General features: G+C 40.6%; 1 protein-coding gene across 1 annotated transcript in view; it reads left to right on the plus strand.

The window, feature by feature from the left end:
* The window catches only part of vwdel (von Willebrand factor D and EGF domains-like), a 381724-nt gene that overhangs the window by 128261 nt on the left and 236927 nt on the right, over positions 1-16536 (plus strand). The window contains exons 3-5 of the mRNA XM_038797496.1: positions 747-978; positions 11186-11254; positions 14652-14884. Coding sequence (XP_038653424.1) covers positions 747-978; positions 11186-11254; positions 14652-14884 — 534 coding nt within the window. The remainder of the gene's footprint in view (positions 1-746; positions 979-11185; positions 11255-14651; positions 14885-16536) is intronic.

The raw sequence follows: 16536 nt of genomic DNA on the forward strand, positions 1-16536 counted from the left end.
TAATTTTGTTTTTTAAAAGTCTTTCCAAAATAACAGTGTCCTGCAATTCATTTAGCGATGCTGTAAGATTTCAAGTTTGGTAGCTTTTCAACCAAGGATATATTTACATGCTAGTCAATGGGTTGCTTTTACTTTAATGTAGTTGTGTTGTTTTATAAGCCAATTATTATGAATAATTACATACAATCAAGAAATGTATAACTTTTTCATAATCCAAGCTGATTGATCTCAGCAACTTTTAAATGTTCCAGAATTGGGAAATTTGATCTGAAATTTAAATACTCACTTTTGGAATTGTAAAGCATTGGCTCATTAAATGATTGCATTTAGGAAAGCTTATAACAGCTGAATCTGAGAACACATTTCCCTGGAGTATTTTCACTCAGTACAATTTTATGAATGACATAACTTACTATGTTGCTGCTGTGTTGATAGTATTATAATGAAAGAATGCTGTATGGTCTTTAGATTTATCCTTTAAGGAATGTTTGAAAAAATACACAAAATATCAGTAATAAACATGGGACCATTTTTTGATGAAGAAACCACTACAATAGCAAATGTTCATGAGTAAAACTTGAGAAACAAATTCATTTTCACCTTTTAACAGCAGAAATGAGACAGTTCCTCACTATGGTATAACTAAATTATAGCCTCATTTTACTTTCAAAACAGTTGGAGCAATTGTGGATAAAAGTAATAGTTGCTTGTTGCCTTACCTTTAATCTTTATGTTTCACTCCTTAGATGAATCATTGTGGTACCCAAGCCCCTGTTTGGTTGTCATTGAGAGAGACCGAATCTCTTCCACAAACTGGAGAAGTTAAGCATTTGACTGCCTGTGCAACTTGGCAGTTTTTTTTCAGCACAACAAAGGACTGCTGTCTTTTCCGAATTCCAGTCAGTGTACGAAACTGTGGTGACTTTTTTCTGTACCTACTACAACCTACACAGGGATGCATGGGATATTGTGCAGAAGGTAGGTTTGGGCCACATAAAATTGGATTCTGCTGATGTAAATAACTGGCCCCAGGAGCATTTATTAATTAAAATTTCACATTGAATTTCATTGTAATGTAATATTTATTTTATTTAACTTTTTTACTGAATTGAAGTTGACATACTTCCTTCGGTTCCGGTGTGCTACAGATTGACTGCATCTTTGTATATTGAGTTGTAAGTCCTTGCATTTTTGACACTCTATGCACTGAGCTGTGGTAATTCCTTGGTCAATCTGAAATAGAGGTTTTAGGGGTTCCTGGGAAATACATTTGGATGAAATTTCGCCTTTATAATCTTTGAGTGGTTAGGCCAGCATTGCACTCCTTGTTTTGCAGGAAAATTATGAAGTTTGGCTTACTTTAGCTAAGCAGGATGTTGGGAAATAATAGAAGTTACACAACACTTATGATAGGAGATCAACTGTTTATTTGACTATGACCAAGAAAATGTCCATTCTGAACTAAGAAGTATTCGCTTAGCAAACATAACTATTCTGGGAAAAGTGGTGTCCATGTCAATAGTGCAAATTGGGGTCATGTTGAATTGTCAACTCTTAATACATCTTTTCTGACTTTCTTTTTCATTGATTTCAAACTTCATTGCTGTATAAAATATATTTGTACAACTGGTGAAAACTAGTTTTACCTCCATTTAATGAAAAAGTTAATCAAAATGAATGCGGTCCATTTTATTGTGTGAAACACTGGAATCATCATCAAGGCAGGGAAGGATCCTAATCCTTGCTCAGGTCACTGAGAGCCAACTAATAATAGATCTACTGTCTACGTAACACAACTGGATTATTTCAGCCAGACATTTTGAATTGTACTGCATTTGAAGTTGAGACATCAGCTGTCAGATGCTGGTTTGGTCCATAGTGTGCTAATCACGTTGGTCAAGTTGAATGCTGACAAGGATGGGCTCAAAGTTCTGTACCAACCATGTGGCAAGTTGGCAACATTTTTCCATATTCCTTGACTGCGACCACAGACATTCTGGCAGATTCAATGCACCACGAATTTCAGAGTCTATAGCTATTAACTTGTTTCTCGAGACCACCCATCAAAGTCCTTTAGTCATATGTAGCAGAAATCATTTGTGACTTCACCCTCTGGCTGTGAACAACACCTTCTGAGTGTCTCACCATGTACAAATTCCTTCACAAAGTTGTCTTCTGAAGTATTTGAATTGAAAGCTGTAAGTGAGAGCAAATTATACTGTTTCTTTCTCGTCAGAGTCTTGCTGCTCTTGCATGTCCTCTTCTGCCTGGTCAGGTTGTAGCACTTGTGCATCTGAAAGGAGAAACACACAAGAGTGTGGTTGAGGTGAGGAGAATTGAGGAAAGTAGGAGGTGCATTCTTACCCCATCTGCAGTTTGTAAATTACAAGAGATGTGGAATGAGGTAGAACTGGGATGTGAGAGAGAATTTTACGTATGCTATCTTTAAAAAAAGTCAGTGCCATTTTTGGCCATGGTCTCAAGTTTGGTAGTGTGGTGCAATGTATTCAGGTGATGTGGCTGTCATGGATGAGTAGTTAGATGGCAATGTGTGTACAAGCTGTGAGTAATGGGTATGAGTAATGGGCTGTGAGCAGTGGCTGCGGAGGAGGAGGTGAAGGATTTGAATATTATGTTTGAGCCCTGATTGAAGTAGATTATTTGGTAGCATTGTGTGCTGTGCCATGTAAAGTTATAATTCAGTGCTCTTCTTGCTCACACTTGCTGTACCTGCTGCAGCCAGAATGCACCTCCTCATTAAACGGTGCAGGTTGGCTACACAGTGCAGATGTAACAGTAACTTCATTGAAGCCTACTCGTGACAATAAGCGATTTTCATTTCATTTTCATGATTATTCAGTTATGCTCGCCCCTCACAATTCTGCACCCGTACTCAAGTACGCAGCCATTTAACAACATAGTTAGTACTGGTTCTTGTTATATTACTGGGTCTAGTAATATGTATCGTTACTAGTTGCTGTTAATGCAGATGGTCTAATGGTGTGATCCTGAAGAAATCACGAATCCTCACCTTAAACAAATTTATTTAAAGTAACAATTGATTATATTTGCGTTTGACACTCTTCAGAACTATCTCTAGAAATCAAGTAATTAAATATGATTGAATTAACGGATTCACAACTATGAATACTAACTATACTGAGAGCTGTCTATCATATACTACTGCTTACTAAACACTCCTGGGTTGAAAAAGATCCTCCGGGAGCTGATACTTATAGGTGCATCTCATGGTACCCTCTGGTGGTAGTGTTCCAGCTAGATGTTATAATTACCCCTTTAGTTTTCTACACATATACATATCATTACAGTTCTATGCAGCAATCATTATCGAACAAGTAGCACAAACTTTGTGTGGATTTCGCAGCTGTTGACTAACTTCCCAGCTGTTGAGGAACCTCCCTGTTTTTATTTCTCTGAAATCAATGGCAAGAATATCTGGCAGGGTCTATAATAAAAACAGGGTCAGCTCTGCAGGGGAAGAATTGCCAAAAGAAAGTAATAAAACTGAGGATTGGGAGCATTTTAAAATTCAGCAAAGATACTGAAAACAAGAGAATAGAATTTGAACATAAAGTCAGACTGTAAATAGGTATATAAAAAATAAAGGGGGCTGCACAGTTGTAAAGTGGTTAGTCCTGCTGCCTGACGGCACCAAGGACCCGGGTTCGATCCATGTGGAGTTTGCACATTCCCATGTTTGCATGGGTCTCACCCCCACAACTCAAAGATGTGCAGGCTAGGTGGATTGCCATGTTGAATTGTCCCTTAATTGGATAAAAAATTAAAAATAAGGATATATGTAGGTCCATTCCAGGCAAGGCAGAAGAATTTGTAATGGAGAACTGGGTGTTATTCTCCGGTACCCCAGCTGTGTCTTTCTCGGCGACACGCCGTTAACTGGCAGCGGGATTCTCTACTCCTGACGCTTGTCAATGGGATTTCCCATTGAAGCCACTCCATGCCATCAGGAAACCTGCGCTGCTGGTGGGAACACAGAATTCCAACAGCCTGAGAATTCCGGCCTTTGTGTCTGTCTCCATGGAGAAAGATACAAGAAATCTCCCAGAATTAGAAATCCAAATGACAATTGACAATGAGGAACTGAAAGATATTAATATTAGTAAAAAAATATTATTGGAGAAATCAATGGGCTGAAAGTTTAAAATTCCAGGCACCCAATGATGTACATCCCAGGGTGTTGAAAGAGGTGGCTATGGTGAGAGTGGATGCATTGGTGATTATCTTCCAAATTTCTGTAGATTCTGGCAAGGTGCCTGCAGATTAGAAGGTAGCAAATGTGACCCCACTATTCATGAAAGCAGGGAAAAAGAAAATGTGCAACTACAAACCTGTTTGCCTGACACTAGTAGCCTGGAAAATACTGGAATCCATCATAAAGAATGTGATAACTGGATGGCTAGAAAATAATGATCTGATTTTGCAGAGTCAACATGGATTTATGAAAAGGAAATCCGGTTTGACAAACCTCTTGGGAGTTTTTTTTGTGGATGTTACCAGCAGAATAGATAAGGGGAACAAATGGATATGGTGACTTTGAATTTTCAGAAGGTTTTCGATAAGGTCCCACACAGGAGGTTAGTAAACAAAATTAGAGCACATGGGAGTCATAGTCATAGAGTTTTACAACGTAGAAAGAGGCCTTTTAGCCCATTGTGCCTGTGCGGGCTATCAAATACCTATCTATCCTAATCCCATTTTCGAGCACTTGTGCCGTAGCCCTGTATGCTATGGCATTTCAAGTGCTCATATAAATGCTTCTTAAATGTTGCAAGGGTTCCTGCCTCTACCACCATCTCCAGGAGAAAAATATTTTCCTCAAATCCTCTCTAAATCTCCTACTCTTTAACTTAAATCTATAACCCTTGTTATTGACCCTACTACAATGGGGAAAGGTTAATTCCTATCCACCCGAACTGTATCCTCGTAATTTTGTACGCCTCGATGTGATCCCCCCTCTGCCTTCTCTGCTCCAACCGCAGTCCATCCAGTTTCTCTTTGTGGCTGAAATTCTCCAGGCCACGTAAGATGCTGGTGACTTTCCTCTGCCCCCTTTCCAGTGCAGTCACATCCTTTCTATAGTGTGATGACCAGAACTGCACTCATGAACTGTGGCCTAATAAGCATTTTATACAGCTCCATCATTACCTCCCTGCTCTTATATTGTCTGCCTTGGCTAATAAAGGCAAGTATCCCTTAAAACTACTTAACCATCTAATCTACCTAACCTGCTGCCTTCAGGGATCTATGGATTTGCACCCAAGGTTCCTCTGGTCTATTGTACGTCCTATCATCCTACCAATTGATTGTACACTCCCTTGCCTTATTAATCTTCTCATACTAGACATTTCCCCAACTACCCGAGAGCTTCAATGGTTTGTGAGCCCCCTGCCTGGCCATCACGACTGGTCCCTGATTTTGGAACCCAGTAGTGATTTCTGCCAGCCGCGTGCTGAGATGACAGGGAGCCGGAAGACTTCAGCTAAAACCCAGAAATGCATATTTACGTTAGTTTAAATACTCCTTTAAGTATGCAAGACTGGCACACGCCCAAGCCATGAACCAGATTGTGTCCAATGCAACGAGCCAGGATCATTGCGCTCCATTCGGCGCCCGGCGCAAACCCCAATACGGGGCTCTCCCACTATTCTCTGGAATTGCGGGAGGTAAGCGAGGCACCGCACGGAGGGAAAAACACCCATGGTCTCCCCCTGACAAAGCCGTGCTGACAATCCTTGATTAATCCTTGCCTCTCCAAGTGGACATTAATTCTGTCCCTCAGACTTTTTTCTAACAATTTCCTTACATAATATGCTGGCATGTACTGAAGATTGCTTAACGGAAAGAAACCAGAGAGTAAGAATAAATGGACCATTCTCAAGTTGACAAGCTGTGATGAGTATGGTACTGCAAGGATCAGAACTTGGGCCCCCGAGGTTTACACAAAAGTAGTAGGAATGTGCATTGTGAGGAGGATGCAAAGAGAATTCAAGGGGGTTAGGACAGGTTTAGTGGGTGGGCAGGAGCATGACAGAATGAATGTAATGGGGTTAAATGTGCGGTTATCCAATTTAGTAGAAGGAACAGAGATGCAGAATATTTGTTTAAATGGCGATAGATTGGAAAGTGTTGTTGTCCATGGACTTGTACAGCGAAGGTTTATCAGACTGATTTCTGGGAGGCGAGACTGCCAGATGAGAAGAGGCTAAATCGGTTAGGAATATATTCATTGGCGTTTAGAAGAGTGAGAGCGGATCTCATAAAAACGTACAAAATTCTGACAGTATTAGACAGGGTAGATTCAGAAAGAATGACCTGATGGTGGGAGAGTCCAGAACCAGGGGTCAACGTTTGAGGATATGGGGTAAACCTTTTAGGGCTGAGGTGAAGTGAAATATCTTCACCAAGACAATGGTAAATCTGTGGAATTCACAGAACATAGTTGAGGCCAAAACGTTGTGTAATTTGAAGAAGGAATCAGATATAGCTCTTGGGGATAAAGGGATTAAGAGATATGGGGGGAAGGCGGGATCAGGGAAGGCAACCAGGATATTGCCATGTCTGGAGGGTGTTAGCTATGTGGAGAGGTTGAATAGACTTGGACTGTTTTCTTTAGAAAGACGGAGGTTGAGGGGTGACCTGATAGAGGTCTACAAGATTATAAGGGGGATGAATAGAGTGGATGGGCAGGCACTCTAACCCAGGATGGAGGAGTCAGTCACCAGGGCAAATAGGTTTAAGGTCCATGGTGCAAAGTTTAGAGGAGATGTGCAAGGCAGGTTTTTTAAGCAGAGGGTGGTGATTGCCTGAAACGCATTGCAACTGCAGGTTGTGGAAGCAGATACATTAATGGTGTTGAAGAGGAATCTTGCGAAGCACATGGATAGGATGGGTATAGAGTGATATGCACCAGGAAGTGCTGAGGGTTTTGGCAAAGGTTGGTATCATGACCGATACAGGCTTGGAGGGCTGAAGGGCCTGTTCTGTATTGTTCTTTGTATTAACACCATAATTGCCACATTAACACCACTGAAAAATAGCTGTACAATTAACAGTTACTGTTTTTTAAAAAAACAAGGAAACCCCTTTTCTATTTCTAATTAAGCAAACCACATTACATCTCAAAAGTCACTGAAAAATAAAGTTAGCAGACACAGGGATACTTGCTGTACTATTGTGTAGAGATTTCCTTTCAGAAAAGAGAGACAAACCCTTTCAGGTACTACCTGGAAATCCTTCTGACTTTGTTGGACTCAAAACACCCTACAGCAAAAACTGCTTGCTGCAGACCTGGCTCCGCCCATTAATTACATTATCTCTATCCTAATCCAATCCCATGACTTGTTTACCTAAATCTAAACGCAATGTCTCAAATTATGTACCCCTCAGGGAAACATCCAAAGTACATAATAATCCATTAACTTCTTCAGCAGCTTTAACAGAGACAGTCTCGAACTTGATAAAAGCAAATTACTGCGGATACAGGAATCTGAAACGAAAGCGAAAATGCTGGAAAATCTCAGCAGGTCTGGCAGCATCTGTAGGGAGAGAAAAGAGCTAACGTTTCAAGTCCAATGACTCTTTGTCAAAGCTAACAGACAGAGAAAGTGGGAAATATTTATACTGTGGAGTGTGAATGAAAGATGAGTCACAGCCACACAAACCCAGGGAAACGCGGTGCTAATAGCCAACAAGTCTCGAACTTGACCGAGGTTCTTTAATAATATTACTGCAACAAATATATATATGAACTCAAGCTTTCAAAAACATTATTGCAATAAAATACATTACATATACCAATTTCTTACATTCACTCCACCAACAACTGCAACCACCTCCTTTGTGCTAGCTATGACTCCAATCACTGGAGAGTTTCCCCCCCATATCCCATTTGACTCCAGTTTTGCGAGTATCCTTGATGAAATGCAGACTAATCAAGTGCTGCCTTGATGTCAAGGGCATCTCACCTCACCTCTTGATTTCCGCTCTGTTGTCCATGTTTGAACCAAATTTGTAATGAGTTTGGGTCTGAGAGGCCCAGGTGAACTCAGACTGAGCATTTATGAGGAGGTAATTTCTGCAGAAATGCTGCTTGATAGCACTGTCTATGACATCTTCCATCACTTTACTGCTGGTCAAGAGTAAACTGATGGATTGGCCAGGTTGGATTTGTCCTACATTTTGTGGACAAGGTAAATCTGAGCAATTTTCCACATTGTTGGGTAAATGGCAATGCTGTAGCTGTACCATAACAGCTTGGCTAGGGTCACTTGTGTTCAGGGGCACAAATCTTCAATACAAAGGATCATCTGGACTCGAAACATTCGCTCTTTTTGCTCCCTACAGATGCTGCCAGACCTGCTGAGATTTTCCAGCACTTTCTCTTTTGGTAAATATTCAATTCAATTGCTGGAGTGTTGTCAGCCTTTACAGTATCCAGTGCCTTCAGTCATTTCGACATCACGTGAAGTAAAACGAATTGGCTGAAGACTGACATCTGTGATGCTGTGGATGTCAGGGGCAGGCCGAGATGTATCATCCATTTGGCACTTCTGATTGAAGATGGTTGCAACTGCTTCAGCCTTGCCTATTGCGCTGATGTGCTATGCTCGCCCATTATTGATGGTGGGATATTTGTGGAGATTCTGTCAGTTAGTTTAAATATCCCCCACCATTCCCAACTGGGTGTGGCAGGACTGGAGAATTTGGATATGATGTGTTCTTTGTGGGATTGCTTAGTTCTGTCTATCGTCTGTTGCTTCTGGTGTTTGACATCAAGTAGTGCTGTGTTGTAGCTTTACCAAGTTGACACCTCATTTTTGAATTACTGGATATGTTGAAAATCTATCCCATTTAGCACAGTGGTAGTTTATACAACATAATGGAGAGTATTGTCAATGTAAAGATGGTAATTCATTACAACAAGGATTGTACGGTGGTCACTCCTACCGATAGCGTCATGGACAGATGCATGTGCAACAAGTCGATTGGTGAAGACAAGTCAAGAAGGTTTTTAATCTCTTATTGCCTCCCCACCTACCACAGATGCAGCCTAGCATTATGTTCATTAGGATTCACCCAGCTTGGTAGTGGTGTTTCCAAACTATTCTTGATGATGGAAATTGAAGACATCCTTGGTGATTCTTTCAAGTGATGTTCAACATGGCAATGACAACCAACACCACATTTCCTGCCCATGTTTGACCAGATGCCACATGACTTCATGAGGTCCAGAGTCAATGTTGATGATTCCAATTGCAACTCCTTCCTGACTGTATGCCACTATGCTGCCACTCCAGAGATGGTGATGGTGATATCTGGGACATTGTCTGCATGCATGATTCTGAGAACATGACTATGTCAGGCTGTTACGTGACTAATCTATGGGACCGCTCTCCCAATTTTGGTATCAGTAAAGAGGCATTTACACGGTCAAAATGGCTGGCTATTCCATTTTTGCCCAGGTCAATGCAAGGTGGTCTGCCTGGTTTCATTTATTTTAGGCATCATAGCAGTTTGATATAACTAAGTGGCTTGCTAGACCATTTCAGAGAGCACCAAGAATCAAACATATTGCTGTGGGTTTGGGGTTACATGTAGGCCAGACCATGTAAGGATGGCAGGTTCCCATCTCTAAGGGTCATTAGTGAATCGAGATGGACTTTTAGGACAATCAACAGTAGTTTCATGGCTACTATAACTGAGGTCAGATTTCTTTAAATTCCAGGTTTGTTAATTTAATTTAAATTTGGATTTGAAAATATATCCCTAGAGCATTCAACTGGGCCAGTGTCCAGTGACATTATCACTATGCCACCACCAGTAGGCCAGTGACATTACCACAAGCGACCACCTCAACTGAAGTTTGTTCATTTTTATAAGGGATTAAGTAGTTGAAGGGGTTTAAATGTTTTGAATGGGCTTTCATGAATGTGAATGAAATATATAAAGATTGTAATAGATGTTTGGAAGTTTACTTCATTTCATTTCTATACACATGGCAGTTACTGGGTGAGTTGGAATGGAGGGTGTAAGGGAAAAGGTAGCATATGGGTTGGCATGTATTGGCGTTAAGTTGTCATGTAGATGGTTGGGGCCATTGGTCAACCTGGAGGATATGTGGGACCATTGGAGTGTGGGGAGCTTGGGTTGCCATGGTTGGGGCATGGGGAATGAGTGGGGGGGGGGTGATGGGTGATGATTTTGGGGCATAATATTTATCAAAACTGGGACAAAGTCCCAGAAAACCAAGCTGGGCCTTTTAAACAGCCTGCCGCGGCACTTGGTAGCCTCTGTGGCCGCCTCCGCTCTGCACTTCAGGATGGTGGTCCTGACTCTACCGTGCCCCCAAATTTGCCAGTAATGACCGTTTCCTCCCCCAACCAAAGATCCCATCATTCAGATGAGTTTCACCAGAGATGGGCCGGGAATTTTCCCAACTCCCGTGACTTGATTCAGAAATGAATATCTGGACCTATCTCTTTATTCCAGATTTAGACACTTTTTAACTCAATTCAAAACCACGAGCAGCTATGATGGGATTTGAAAGAATCATAAATCCAGGCCTCTTGGTTATGAGTCCAGAAATATAACCATAACACTAATGTTACTAATATATAGCCATTTAAAAGCAATTGTATAGTGTTAAATGAAATAAAAAGTTAGTGAGAGTGTTGTCTATTATCATATAAGCTGAACAGACAAATGGAATACCATATATATATATATTATGTTACCTATGATAGAACTCTGTGCAGCAGTATATGGAAAAGTAATTTGGATTTGAGGTAGAATCTAGTAAATTACTTCTCCGTATAGTGCTTTGCAAAAGAAAAATTGGACCCACTATTCACTTACATGACTTGAAACTATTAATCAAATTGGCATTAGGGATCATGAAGATAGATTGACCACTCTTGCTCCTGAAAGACAAGTAGATGAACTATCAGTTTCCTCATCAGGCTATGCTGTACATGATGAAAGAGGTAACATTAAGTTGAAGCACTGATTTGGTTCACATTGCGCAGGATACATGACTGCAAATGGTTGTAAAACTGGAGAGTAAAAACAGTGTAATTTAACAAAGGTAATGACTTAGTTAATTTATTAGAATTTAAATCACAATATTTATTTCATTCTGTCTCAGTTGTGTCTGAAATAAAAGAACAAAGCACCTGTGGTCCAGAGGAGACTGAAATTGGAAACACTTGCCGAGGTAACTATCTACATAATTCGTGTTATTCTATCAGTAATATTTATTCATTCATTATATTTATTCACTCAGAGCTAACATTACTTTAAGAACCTGGAAGCTAAATTGGCTAACCCCGAAAATACATTTGAGGTCAAGACAGCACATTAAATTCATACAACTTGTGGTTTAAATATTTGCTGTGTGCAGCTAGTGCTACCTGTGCTGTTAATTGGCTGCATACATCACCAGGGAGCCCGATACCATGAATAGCTCGCGCTCTGAGAAGGCTTTAAAGACAACCTTCACCTTTTAAAGGGGACGCTCTAAGTTAGCCTTTAAAGACTGCCTGCACCTTTTAAAAGGGACGTGCATTGTGGTTGCAAGAAGTGAAGGGAGTTTTTTGAATATTGATATCTGTATTGCAAAGGATTGAAGAATGGTGAGAGAATTTGCATCAATGTTTTCTGACAATGCACTGGAAATCATGGTACAAAAATCTGGAGAAGAAAAGGCAGCCTCAACAGCAGAGGGGACAAATAGCCTCCAGACAGGTGTTCAGGAGAGAATAGAAATAAGGTGCACTGCAGTTGGAGGTTAATGGCAGGTTTGTCTTTCCAAGAACAAGAATTCAGTGCAGGAAGACGTTTAATGATCTTTCTTGAGTTGCAAAGCTGAGTGAATTCATCTTCAAATCTCAAATTCTACCAGCTGTACCACTAACCCAATCAACTGCTTAATTCGGAGCATCCCCATCACCATCGGCCAACAATGTCTGTCAATCACATGCTTTACCTCACCCTCACACTCACCACTGCTGCAAACTTCACACTCATTCGTAGAATGTGAGCACTGGCAGCTATTCAATTATTGCAGCCAAATCGTCCAAATATATTTCTGGTCACTGATGTACTTCTTTCTTTCATGCAGGAAGTTAGCACATAGTTGCAGGCAGCTGGTGGAGTATCTACATGTTTTAACTCCTGTGGAGGAGACCGTAATGGCCGTCATTGGGAAGGGGCATTTCTCAGACTGTGGCCATTGGCAGGGCTGGAAGGATTGATGATGACAATATCTGCATATGTAATTCTTGTTCTCATCTCACTTCTGATTCATCCCATTATTATGGACCAGTGTTTAGAGAACACCAAAGTATATCATGGAGTTCACCTAACCCACAACTTTTAATAGATTTTGGTTATGTGGAGCACAAGGGTCCACTTCCCAGGTGTGATGCAACAGAGATCTTAAGTATTTTTAAACAAAACAATACCTATTCTATGAATCAAGTTAACATTTAATAAACACACAGTAAACATCTTATCAACTACCAACACAAATACCCTCCAAATATCCAGTACTCTATAGATAACCCTCAGTAACTTTTCTAACAACATCCATAAGCCAAACGCCCTTTTTCCCCCACAAAAATAGTACGTTTGCATTCCTTACAGAAACAGGTATTACTTTGAAATTATCAAGTGATCTGGAGACATTCTTCAGCATGCAGAGAGAGAGACTAAAATACACCTTCTTGGTTTGGATGCAGCTCCCCAACTGAAAACCAAAAGGAAAGCTCAGATCCAAAAACAGCTTCCAGCTCAAAATGAAAGTAAAAAGCAGAGCCAGAGCCCAGCTCCACCCACACAATGACATAACTGCAACCACTTGAGAAGGCAAACATTTCTTAAAGTGACATTCCCATGACACCATGATCTTTTCTGACTCACAAGAATCAGATGGTGTAAGCATTTTCTTTACTTTCTCCTCTCCTCTCACCACAATCTTGTCCCTTTTTCATTATTGATGCCAAAGAACTGGAGTTTTCCCAGTCAGAAGGTACACGGTGAAGAGACACAATCACTCAACTTTACATTCACAGCCTCAGATACTGCACTCATATTAGGGGCTAGGATAAAAAAGGGAATTTTTTCACGGAGGCACACTGGTATACAGCAGCTAGGATGGGGTGAATGAGTATCAGTTCTTCAAAAGGTGAGGTAGCACACATTTTCAGCTGCAGTGGTGTGAGTTATGAACTTTTACAGAAGATGGCAGAAGAAATCCATTGTGTACACAACCAAATGCTTGATGCACTGGAAAACCTGCCAGAAAGCCTGCACTCAATGTGAAAGAACATGGAGGAGTTCCACACTAATTCAACATGGCACTCTGCAAAGACTATGGATTCCATCTTTTACAACATGGAATGAGTGCTCAATTCCACCACCACACCTGTGGAATTCACCATGATACACCATCTAATGGCTATGTCAAGGAAATTATGCAATCAGCCAATATCTCAATGCTACAGTGGAAACGCAAACTACTCTCCAGATGCTACTGTTGTAGAGGGCTTCCAGGACCTTGCAGCAGTTAATCAACCTGTTCTCTAACAGATCAGTGGATTGATGACGCTCCACACCAGGAGAGAGATCATGGTTCAAGATTTAATCATTATTGGTACAAATCGGAGGAGATGAAGGTCAGATGAAATGTATACCAGATGGCTGAGCAGCTATCATTTGTTTTTAACCTTGAGATAAAATTTAGAATGAGCCCCTCTGAATCTCTGTGATTCTTCTATATATATTAAAGTAATTTGTTTTCACCAGCTGTCTCCTTTTCCCTCCACTCCTCATTGTCTCATTGTGATTTCACAGGTACCAGCTGCCCAGTATACTTGCTCAAGTGCCTATTCTTTATGAATGTAGCCAAACAATCAGTAGGCTTTTGAATTGTGAGAGACATGTTATCCATATCTGCAAGTTTCCAGTGGATGGTTGGAAAGTCAGCAGGCTTATTTCCTGTACCCCTTAACCAGAGACATTTAGGCTAATTGTCTTGCTGCAACTGCTAACCTAACACAGATTAGCTAACTGAGCACAGACTGAGAATTGAAAATAGACCAGACTGCTTTGTTCATCTCAGCAATTTATTGCTGACATTCACACCTAAATTATTCCCAGCCTCCCTGGGAAAATCAGTCTGTGTTCCCATTTCTGATCACTATGCTGTGACCTCTTGCTAGAAGTGCATGTTTGTAAGTTCAGACAAGATGATTCGGGACCACAAAGCCATCATGACCAAATTGCCTACTAAATTATCATCTCTGGTCACATGTAAATAATTAACTTTTTGCAAAGTATGTGATGATGGCTGGTGCACATGGAAAAATACTTGAAAGGAAAGAGTCCAATTCATCAAGAAGGTAAAAGAGAAAAAAATTTGGCCAAGGCAGTAATATTTTTTAATATCCAAATCCTATTAATGTGCCTGTTTATTATAATTGGCATAAGTGTCAAGTCCTGAGAAGTTGGAATAGAGTCTCCTTGTGTAATAATTTAACACTCCTCAGTTAACCTGCAGATACCTGTCATTAAGTTATATAATAGAAATGATTTATGTTTTTATTTGCCAGCTAAACATCCACCATCTCCAGCTGCTGTTGAAGTTGTGGCTGAGTTAGATAAAGGCAGTATTTATCTGAAGTGTTCCTTTGAGAGTCCGGTAGTAAACAGTTCTCTTGGATTTATTATCACCTGGTTCCGACTGTCACCTGATGGAACCAAAGAGGAGCTGCGTCAGGAAACAACAGTCCAGCCGTTTTCATTTATCGAGTTGGATGGAGTAAATCTCAGGCTTGGCGATAGGGTATGCTACTTTTTTAAATTAATAAAATAATGTGTTATACTTTGAAATTGAAGCCCTGAAAAGGCACAAGCAGTACTTCAGGATCATGCCCACAGCAATGTTTCTTGTTGTTCTGGGTCAGTAGGAAATGACCTAACCTCCCAAGGGGTTGGCAAGCATCCACCCCAACTATTGGTATGTCTTGTGTGACCATCCTGCTCCATGATGCTTGAAACGTTGCCTGCCAAAGCACACATTTTAGATAAGACCATTCGGCCCATTAAGTCAGCTCTTCCATTCCATGAAATTGTGACTGATCTGATATGATAGTCCTCAACTCTACTCTCCCATCTTATCCCCATAACTCTTGATTCCTTACCTGATTAAAAATCTTGTCTATCTCAACCTTGAACATAATTAATGACCAAGCCTCTACAGATTTCTGCGGTAAAGAATTCCACAGATTCTCAACCCTCAGAGAAGAAATTCGTCCTCATCTCTATCTTAAATGGGCAACCATTTACTCTGAGGTTATTCCATCTGGTCCTAGACTCTCCAACAAGGCGAAACAACCTCTCAGCATGTATCATATCAAACCCCTGAGAATTTTACATGGCTCAATAAGGTCGCCACTCATTCTTCTAAATTCTACTCAACCTCTCCTTATAAGAAAATCCTTTCATACCCAGGATCAATCTAGTTAACCTTTTCTGTACTACCCCCAATGCCAGTGTATCTTTCCTTGGATAAGGGGACCAAAATTATTCACTGATTCTAGGTGTGGTTTAATTAGTGCCTTTGTACTTTGGCAGTGACTGGGTGTCAGGTGACAGTGCCAGCGCATTGCCCAGCCATGTCTCTCGCCACCCAGGGCTATACACACCTTCGTACCCCTGTGTGGTCATCAAGACTAGTTCTTGTTTGGAAATCGGGTTCATTTCTTTTCTGGGCATGAGCGAATGGGCCCTCTAAATTCCGCCCATTGTCTTCTATTCGTTAGCCAATCCTCTATTCGTGCTAATATATTACCCCCAACACCATGAACATCTTTCTCATTAAGTAGCCTTTTGCGGGGTACCTTATCGAATACCTTTTGGAAATCAAAGTCTATTACATCTACTTGCTCCTGTTTATCTATCCTGATCATTATCACCCCAAAGAATTCTAATAAATTTGTCAGGCATGATTTCCCCTTCATGAAGCTATGCTGACTCTGCTTGATTATATTATGTATTTCTAAATGTTCTGCTATTACATCTTTTATACTGAACCCAAACATTTTTCCAATGACAGATGTTAAGCTAACTGCCTATAGGTACACATTTTTTGTTGTTCTCTTTTTTGAATGAGGGCATTATATTGGTAGTGTTCTAATCCTTTGGGACTTTTCCATAATTAAAGGATTTTTGGAAGATTACTGCCAGTGCATCCTGTATCTACTCAATCTCTGTAACTACTTCCTTTAATATCCCAGGATGCAACCCATCAGGCCCAGGGAATTTATTGGACTTTAGCCCTATTAGTTTCCCTAGTATTTTATCTCTAGTGATAATTATTGTATTTATTTCTCCCCCCCCCCCCCCCCCCCACCCGCCCTTGATCTTGATTATTTAGTATTTTGGGAATGTTATTAGTGTCTTCCACCGTAAGTATTTATTTTAACTGCTCTGCCA

The sequence above is a fragment of the Scyliorhinus canicula genome, chromosome 5, assembly GCF_902713615.1.
Source record: "Scyliorhinus canicula chromosome 5, sScyCan1.1, whole genome shotgun sequence".
Classification (NCBI taxonomy): domain Eukaryota; kingdom Metazoa; phylum Chordata; class Chondrichthyes; order Carcharhiniformes; family Scyliorhinidae; genus Scyliorhinus; species Scyliorhinus canicula.